This window comes from Choloepus didactylus, chromosome 7 (assembly GCF_015220235.1).
Source record: "Choloepus didactylus isolate mChoDid1 chromosome 7, mChoDid1.pri, whole genome shotgun sequence".
In the NCBI taxonomy this organism is placed as follows: domain Eukaryota; kingdom Metazoa; phylum Chordata; class Mammalia; order Pilosa; family Megalonychidae; genus Choloepus; species Choloepus didactylus.
In genome coordinates, this window is record NC_051313.1 from 14,760,846 (window position 1) to 14,770,787 (window position 9,942).

Genomic DNA, 9,942 nt, shown 5'->3' on the forward strand with positions numbered 1-9,942 from the left:
TTCCAGTGAGTTCTTGGTCTGCTAGACAGATCCATTTTAGACTATAACTCCTACCAATGTATTTTTAATTCATATGTCATTTCCAAATATGAGGTCATTTGCACAGAACTGTTTGCTTAGCTAGGTAATCAAAAAGAGATTTATTAAATTTCCATCTTGCTATTGTATATTCAACCTGGATAATCTGTACATACACATAATAATCATTTCTAGCTACCTAAAGTCTTAGGGCTGGAATAAAAGAAACAAGAACACTATTTTGCCACATATTAGATAAGTGTTTAACTCATAATGTCATCATAGGGCATTTATTTAACAGTAAATTGATATAAAAACAAATTATAACACTTTTCAGAAATACTTGTACAATGATGTGTAATGTTCCTTAAGTTGGGCAGACACATTATTCTACTGAAATGGCATTGATATTATCAACTATCTCTAAGATATGCATGAGGCTTTATTTCTCTGAAATAGGATATAAAAATAAGAGTTTGAGGAAGTCGCTGAGACTTTCAGTTTTCATTTGGGAACAGAACATTTCAGATCTATGAAAAACAAGGCATACAAAGTTTTCCAATAACTTTTTCATTTGCCATTAATCTAATCTTCTAAAATTGAACAGCAGGTTTTCTTTTCCACCTTCCCTTACTTTTTGGGGGGACCCTAGTTCATGCTGCGATTTCATGCTGAGAGTTCCTATTCAGTACGGCATCAGGTAGGACTATTTTTTGATCATCAGTAATTAGTGAATCTTTCTAAACCATGATTGTGGGTGTTGCTTGTAGTGTTGCTTATTGATTATGGGTGTTCACTTAAGGGGTAGGCAGCATAAATAAAAGAGAGAAGGCAAATAGATAAAATGACTAAATAGAAGATTTATAGCTTAACTGATAGAGGTTAGTTCAATGCACACTTGTAAACGTCACAGTAAAAAATATCCATCACCTTTAGTAAAATTTTATTTGTAATTTAAATATTGCTTCATTCAAATAATTTAAACAGTATTAGTCTACTGTGTGCTCTGTCATGGAGTGGGACTGTGTATCTATACAACTAAATCTTACTGATTCATTTGGTACAAATAAGTTTCCTCCTGTGAACATTAGAAGGCAGAAGGGGATCAGGGGAAGAGGTGTCTCAAATTTACTAAAACATGCATTTTAGTGCCTACATATTTTATTCCTTCTCTTCCATTTTGGGGTAAATTTAGATTTCTCTTTGGTCTTGATCTAAACTGTCAGCCCGGGGGGATGGGTAAAGGGTAAACAGGAATGCAGACGCTTGGAATTCTGGGAATTGTTGCTATTTTCTAGTATTTTCACAACATTGTGATAGGTTGCAGGACTTCATCGATTGCCATAAATTTACATTCTTCCACCAAACTATCTCTCTATCTATCTATCTGTCTCTCTATCTATCTGTCTCTCTATCTATCTGTCTATTTATCAATTTATCTTAGAACTAAAGAATCATATAGAAATCAAAGAACATTTTCAAATTGGGTTCTAAGCCTTGGCATTCTCCAATGAGGCATGAGGAAGAAGCTTAGTAGAGAGCGCCGTCTCTGTTTTAGCCCGATTTTTCTTGTATCTGTTTTGTAAATTGGGATGTCATGAAAAGAAAAATTTTCACCTTTCCTCTTAGCCATCACTTCTTACCTTATACTCTGGTCTTACATATTTAAAATCCTTAATAAATCAGAGCACAATATCACACTTTGCTAGTATGTGCTATTACTGCAGACATCATGGATTCTTTTATGTAAATTTAAAGCTTTAGTTTCTTTAAAATTAACAATTTTGAGTTGATCCTTTCTGTAGTGGAAAACAAAAATCCTGAATTTGTAATTGAGAGCTTTTGAGTGTTTTTTGTATAGAAGTAATACACATTTAAAACATTTCTGACAACGTGGATGAAACTTGAAGACATAATGCTGAGTGAACCAAGCACAAAAAGAGAGATATTGTATGTTACCACTAATGTGAACTCTGTGAAAAATGTAAAATAAATGATTTATATTGTAGAATGTAGGGGACCTAACAATAGACAGCAAATAAGGAAGGAAACGATAATCTAGTAAGAACAGACAAGTTATGGAAGGTAAACTATGGTTTGTCAGTTTTCGGGGAGTATGGTAGGAGCAAGTTAGCAGAAATGTAGTTATTTTAGGGTATTTGTTTTTCTTATTCCTTTGTTTGGTTATGGTTTGTTAATTTTCTTGGGGTATGGTAGAACAAGTTGGCAGCAATGTAGTTATTTTAGGCTATTTGTTTTTTCTTATTTCTTTGTTTTGATTTTGTTTGAAATGTTTTTTTATTGTTTGTTTTTTAATTTTTTAATAAAGTTAAAAAATAATGAATGAGTGTTAAAAAAAGTAAATAAGTAAATGAACAATGGTGGGGAGGAGGGGAATGGAATGTTTTGGATATTCTTTTTTATTTTAATTTTAATTTTATTTTCTGGAGTAATGAAAATGTTCAAAGATTGTGGTGATCAATGCACAACTATATGATGATACTGTGAACAACTGATTGTACACTTTGGCAGACTGTATGTTATGTGACTATTTCTCAATAAAATTGCATTTAAAAATAAAACATTTCCATTTTTTTCACTAACATATTTTAATACTAAGCTTTCTGGCAATTTATATCAATCCCTTTTGTTTCGATTTGCTAAAGCTGCCAGAATGGATTGGCTTTCATAAGTGGGATTTATTAAGTTACAAATTTCCAGTCTTAAGGCCATAAAAGTATCCACACTAAGGCACCAGCAAGAGGATACCTTCACTGAAGAAAGGTCAGTGGTGTCCAGAAAATACCTCTGGCTGCTGGGAAAGCATGTGGCTGGCATCTGCTGGTCCTTTGCTCCCAGGTTTTGCTGCTTTTAGCTTCTGATTCCAGTAGCTTTATCTTTAAGTATCTGTGGGTTCTCAGCTTCTCTGGGGCAAACTCTGGGCTTCATCTCTTAGCTTAGCATCTCTAAACGTCTTTCTGTCTGCATCTCCAAGCGTCGGGGTCTGTGTTGGGTCTGAGCTCTTATCTCTCCCTGATCTCTCTTAAGGACTCCAGTAAACTAATTAAGACCCAGCTTGAACAGGCAGGGTCACATCTCCATGGAAATAATCTAATCAAAAGGTTCCCACCCAGTAAAGGTCTGCCCCCACAAGAGTAGATTAAAAGCACATAGTCTTTTCTGGGGTACATAAGAGAGTCAAACCAGCACACCTTTAGAATGTAAAACTCTACCACTAGATTGGCTTCTTATATGCAAAGACTCTTGCCATAAATGGTGTTTTCATATAGGTCACCCTAATAATTCAGCTTTGCATTCCTAGCACAGTGTTTGGCACCAAGTGAATGTTAATAAATATTTATTAATGCGTTGATGAATGCACAGCTCTGTGATTATACCAAGAGCCATTGTTTATACACTTTGGATGGATTGTATGGTAAGTGAATAAAACTGTTTTTTTTTTAAAGAAAAAAACCCAACAAAATACTTGTTGAACTGAACTATTGAAATGAACTTGGAAATAAAGCTTTTCCCAAAAGAGTTTATTCTTCAGCAAGAGATAGCAGATAAATGATAAATGTGTTAGAAGTAAGAGGAATCAAATGACCCACTATTTACTCTTCTACTTCGTTCCCCCAGGTTTCTGGAATAAGCATATGAAAATGAGAGGAGAATGAACTCTAACCTAATTATGGATTCTGGAGAAAGATTCCACAGCACACGAAGAAGAGAATAACCTGGTAGATGGCCCTCGGGAATGATGTCCTTTTGCCACGATATAATTAACATTTCCTGTGTGAAAAGCAGCTGGTCCAATAACTTCCGAGCTTCTCTATACAGTTTAATGGTGCTAGTAATTTTGACCACACTGGTTGGCAATCTGATCGTTATTATTTCCATAGCACACTTCAAGCAACTCCATACCCCAACCAACTGGCTCATTCATTCCATGGCCACCGTGGACTTTCTGCTAGGGTGCTTGGTCATGCCTTATAGCATGGTGAGGTCTGTTGAGCAGTGCTGGTATTTTGGAGAAGTCTTCTGTAAAATTCACACCAGCGCTGATATTATGCTGAGCTCAGCGTCCATTTTCCACTTGTCCTTCATTTCCATTGACCGCTACTATGCTGTGTGCGATCCATTGAGATACAAAGCCAGGATCAGTATCTTGGTTATCTCCGTGATGATCTTCATTGGTTGGGGTGTCCCTGCTCTTTTTGCATTTGGCATGATCTTTCTGGAGCTAAACCTCAAAGGAGCTGAAGAGATGTATTACAAGCACGTTCACTGTGTAGGGACCTGCTCTGTCTTCTTTAGCAAATCATCTGGGGTATTGGCCTTCATGACTTCCTTCTATGTGCCTGGATCTATTATGTTGTGTATCTATTTTAGAATATATTTCATAGCTGAAGGGCATGCAAGATCAATTAAGGATACAAATCAGAAGTTTCAAATTGGATTGGAAGAGAAAAATGGAATTTCACGAAGCAGGGAGAGGAAAGCAGCAAAGACGTTGGGGATCGTGATGGGGGTTTTCCTAATCTGCTGGTGTCCTTTCTTTGTCTGCACAGTTATGGATCCTTTTGTGGACTACACAATCCCGCCAGCTTTGACTGATGCATTGATTTGGTTTGGCTACTTGAACTCTACTTTTAATCCAATGGTTTATTGTTTTTTCTATCCCTGGTTCAGAAGGGCACTGAAGATGATTCTACTTGGTAAAATTTTCCAAAAGGATTCATCCAGGTATAAGTTATTTTTAGAACCAAATTCATAGAATTATGAATTTAACTCTTTTGCAAAATCATTAGTGAACATATTTATGAACATCACCAACCATATGCACCAACTGTGTGGATCTTTGATCAGTTATTTGAGTCACAATATGTATGGTGATTAAATGAAGATCTTTATTTGGGACATAGTAGGTATGATTTTTGCTATTCTTACTATACATGCTGAAGATTTGCAGATCCAGCATTTAAAGGTCTAAATTTTAAAGAACTTCTCTTGCCCTGTATGAGCAGCCACAAGGTGACAGTGGCTCCCTAGTCAATTGTTTAGTGGAAACTACAGGGCTACTGCTTTATTTGAAGATGAAAATTAGGACCACAAATGTGTCCTTCATTCACCTGTAAATATAAAAAAATTAAAATACATGACTTTTTGTAAAATCAACTGAAAGAGCACATTAAATAGTGTTACTAAACAATTGTCTACACCTAACTTGTCACTAATCCTTAGTAATACATATGCCAATTCTTAAATAGCATCCTATCTTTAATTCCTATTTTTAATATCTTAAAAATAGGTTTTCTGACTTCCATACTTGTAAAAAAATTGAAAATAGAGGAACATATAAAAATAAAACTAAAATGAAAATAAAAATATCACCCATAGTTCACTTCCTGGTAAGAATCATGTGATTAAAATTCTCAAAAACATCGGTTTCAGTGGCTGTATAATGTTACTGACATTATATACAGTGGCTGTATAATGTTACTGACATTAAATGCTGAACATTTAAATAGCTTACTTTTTTTTCCCCTATAACAAAGTTAAATGGAATTTCTGTTTGTTGCCTGCTACTGAAGTTTATGAAAATGTTTGGAAGGATTTACCATATTTCATTATGTCTGGCACAGTACGACCCAAAATACAGGCTATGCAGAATCAAAAAAATTCAGTGTTGGGTTGCAGGGGACACTGAAAAAGACAGGCAGTCTTCAATTAAAGCAGCTAAACATTAGAGATAACAAGAGGGACAGCCAGGGCAGATCTGCCATACCATAAAGATGGCATACACAATAAGGAAAAAGAGGAGCAAATACTGGTTACAAGAAAAAGCCCTAGTGGGAAGTGGGTAAACATTTTAAATTATGAGCATTGATTTGCAACTGAGCTGTTTCACCAACAGACTCTTCCATAAAAATCTGTTCCATATTGAGTAGCACCAGGGATTTGCATTTATTTATCTAATAATAGGGACTTGTTCAGATCAATATGCTAGAGTAAGGCAGCTAATTTTAAATGAAACTAAAATGTGCATTCTTGCACATAAATCTCTGTTCACAAATCTGATCATCTCCTGAAGAGATGTTAAATCTTTCCATCTATTATAGTCTGTTTTAGGACTATATATTTTGTCTCATTGATCTGTCTGTAGACTTATGTTCTAGTACTTTAAAAAATATTCTGGGTTACTTTTTAATTAATCTAGTATACAGTAGGACAGTTTTCCCCAATCACTCCTATTTTCCAAAACTACGTTGACTTTTTTCACATGTGAGAACCATTTCATCCAATTTTTAAAAGGCAACAAAAGTATTTAGAGAGCTGTCTATGCTTTGTAGTAAGTTTCTGTGATTTTCTTCATTTGCTCCCATATAGTCCTCTTAAGATTATTTTTAGTCATCTTATTCTTTTGTGTATGTTTTTGCCTATTGTGAATAAATATTTAAAAATCATTGTATTTTCTATATACCCACTGTCATTGGCACATGACAAAGTTTGTCTTTGTTTTCAGTTGACTTGCTTGAGTTTTCATTTTACATAATCATATTATCCCCAAACAATGCTAAGTTTTATCTTCTTTCCAAGAGTTATAATTCCTATTTATATTCCTTTCTGTATTTCATTAGTCAGAATTTCCAGAGAAATATTAATAATGGTGATAACATCATCCTTGTTTTATACCTGATCTTAAATTACCATTCATATCTAAATAATAATTACACATATCTTGGGACATATGCATAACTCAGGTAATTCTACCTTTTTCACTTAGTGCTAAAACCCACACAACCTATTTTTCTTTATAGGCTCTGGTTATAACTCCCTTAATAAGAAATAACCAACTGTCTCAGCAAAACTAAGAAACTAACTAACTAACTAAATAAATAAATAAATAAGTACACCAGATCATTTTGTCTTTCCACATACCCAGCTTTACTCTAGCTTTCATTCCCTCCAGTAGAAGGTATTTTGTGTCTTTTGTTGTCCAGAGTCTATTTCCCTTCTATAACTCAAACTAGCTTTTGAGAAATTCCCATTTCCCCACTAAAAGTAGTCTGTTGGAACTGTAATAAAGAGACTCACCCCCTGCCTTTCCCTTTAGTTAAAAGGTGAGTGGACAATCTAAAATTTTCAGAAGCTCTTTCTCTATAATTTGGATCTATAGCAGAGGGAAAGACAGTGAGAGCACCTGGGATCCCACATCATCCCAGAGTACCATCATGCCCAGGCTGCTCTTGGGATGTAGGGTTTCTTGCTTCCCAGACTCCAGAGCTGTGCAGCTGTCTGTCCATTTCATCATGGAATTCTCCAGCCTCTCATGGATTGTGAGTCCCAGATAGTCTTCCACTAAATCCTCTTTGAGAATCATTTTGGGTGCATCCATGAACAGAAATTGACCTTTTTAAACAACCTTAAGGTAAATACCAAGAAAGAATTTTGAAGACTTGCCACTCCCTTTCCCAATTCAAGATTACTTCCAGTCAAGACAATCTCATTTTCCACTCTCTTCTCAAAAGGGAGTAATAATATCAATTTACACTCAAGAGTAGATTTTTAAAAATGTGTTAGCATTGAAGTTTGTTGCAATTGATTTATTAGTAATAACAATAATTATAATACTAACACCACCTTTCAAGCTAAGTGAACTGGAAATCCCATCCCATTTTAAGTTTGGTACTTAGAGTAAATCATCCAATCTTTGGTAGTCATAAGTACTTGCCAAAAGAAGTCAGGAAAACAGGATGAACTCCAACCCTTGTGAACTCTGTTGAGCTGTAGTCAACAAGGCCTTGTACATTAACTTAAATGTGTAAAGATCCATGAAGAATGGTCTGTGGTTTTGAATCTAGCAGATTATAAAGCATAAGAATTAAATCAACTGGTCAATAGTTGAGATATGTACTCAATAAATAAGCTAGATGCTATGAGAATCAGATTGAGCTTTTGTTTGTTTGTTTGTTTTTTAAGATAAGTTACATATGCATTTTCCAAAGTGTTGCAACATAGCTCATTGAGTGCATGGCCAGCTGTAAAAATTATTCAAAAAATTTTTGTTCTGTATCATCTCCCACCTCCTAAAGCCCCTTCCCCAAGCAGTCTTTCAGCTCCTGGGGAATTTATGCTGCTGAAATACTCCAAATAGATCATTCCACTGAGGCTGGTTCTGCTGTGAGGTCATAACAGCCTCAGCATCTGATTTTTTTTCTGTCTTCCATATTTCTTAGGAGGAAGAAATTATTGACTCAGAAATAAAAAAGTTATCAACATATCTATAAATTAAAGAGACACAGAAGTTTAAAGTTAAACCATTCACAATGGTTTATCAATGGCAACCATTTGCCATTATAAATACACAAGTCAGATAAGTTATTACTAAGATGATGAGCTCTAAAATTTGCATTGGTCAATATTTTCACAATGTGATATGTTAAAGTGGTGTTTGTCAACCCTGGCTGCTGCTGGAAACACTTTAAATAATATGGATGCTCAAGTTCTATGTGAAGAAGATCATCAGTGGCTAAGAGGGCAAGCTTGGGAGGCAGATTATGTGGATCTTAAATTCCGACTCCCAAGTATTTATCTATTACTCAGATAAAGTTACTTAACAACTCTGAGCCTTGGTTTACTCACCAACAAAATGGGAACAATAATAGTACACACCTCACTGGATTGTGGATTATTAGATGAGAGATATTGCCAACTTGGTGCCTGCACATGAAAACACTCAGTGACCACACATTACTGGTATTATTCCTTGTCATTTTCTTGGTATGTGCTATGTTGGTGCTCACCCAGAGGTGTGAAGGTGGTACACACAGCAAAGTTGACACAGGGAGATATTACAGGTTGATTTTTTTTAAAAAGCTAGAGCATAGTTACATCATCCACCTTCCTAATGAAGGCCACAGTTATAATTATGAAGAAGGAGCATGGAAGAAGATTTATTCCAAGGTCTACTCAGAAAGGAGTTAACTTGTGACCCATTTATGCATTGTTTATCTATGATGAGTCAGTGTTTGGAATTTAGGATATTTGAGAAGCTGTGGAGATTTTTTTATTTCTTTTAAAAAAAATAGCATACATAAGATATGCATAAAAATAACTATGTTTATATATCTCTATTGACATCTGTTTCCATCTGCAAAATATTTATCTATCTATGTACCCACCTGCCTAATGAAATAGCACAAAAACTCTGCAACCCTGAAGCAACTAGTGCACAGCAAGTCCTGAAGCATCCTGGCGTAGAGGGACATCCTCAGGCTTGGAACTGGGCATGCCTGGGTTCATATCCCTGCTCTCTTTGTAATTCCTATTCTTTCCTCTTTTGATTGTGCCTTTGGCATGCAGCTCCATTTGCCTGGCTGCAAGCTCCTCTGGGCCTCATGTATCTCCAGCCTCTGTCCCATGGCCTGGGTAGCTGCTCCATAAATATTGAGTACATACAAAACATAATTTATCAGAATGCAACACTTTAAATCAGCAAGGGGAAAGCTATTTCTTGACATTTAAGAATTTTAAGGTCACTCTCTCAACCCAATGGTGGCTTGGTATTCCCAGCTCAGGGGTTCCAATAACCCACCAGGCTGAGGTTTGATGTTAACGATGACAGATTTTTGATGGATCAAGGTAAAGTGAGAAAATAAAAACAATGTGAGTTTTTCATATTGGAAATTTGTTCTATTTAATGGACTGTCTTTTGTTTAAGATTATGTCCTTGCTAAATTTCCAGGATTAATATGTTCTTTTCTTTTATGGCAATATGGTAATAATGGAAGATTTTAAAAATGACTTTATTTGGAAAACCTATGTTTGCTTCCTGTACTGTGTTGAATAGAGCCCACCAAAATTTCATTTCCATCTAAAAGCTCAAAATGTGACCTTACTTGGAAATAGGGTCTTGGCAGA

General features: G+C 35.4%; 1 protein-coding gene across 1 annotated transcript; it reads left to right on the forward strand.

Annotated features, from left to right (window-relative positions):
• The first annotated feature begins 557 nt into the window (after positions 1–557).
• On the forward strand, positions 558–6,485 carry TAAR1 (trace amine associated receptor 1). The gene is made up of 2 exons (XM_037843977.1): positions 558–718; positions 3,658–6,485. Exon 2 carries the CDS (start codon positions 3,776–3,778, stop codon positions 4,793–4,795), a length of 1,020 nt encoding a protein of 339 aa, XP_037699905.1. The 5' UTR covers positions 558–718; positions 3,658–3,775; the 3' UTR covers positions 4,796–6,485.
• The last annotated feature ends 3,457 nt before the right edge of the window (positions 6,486–9,942 follow it).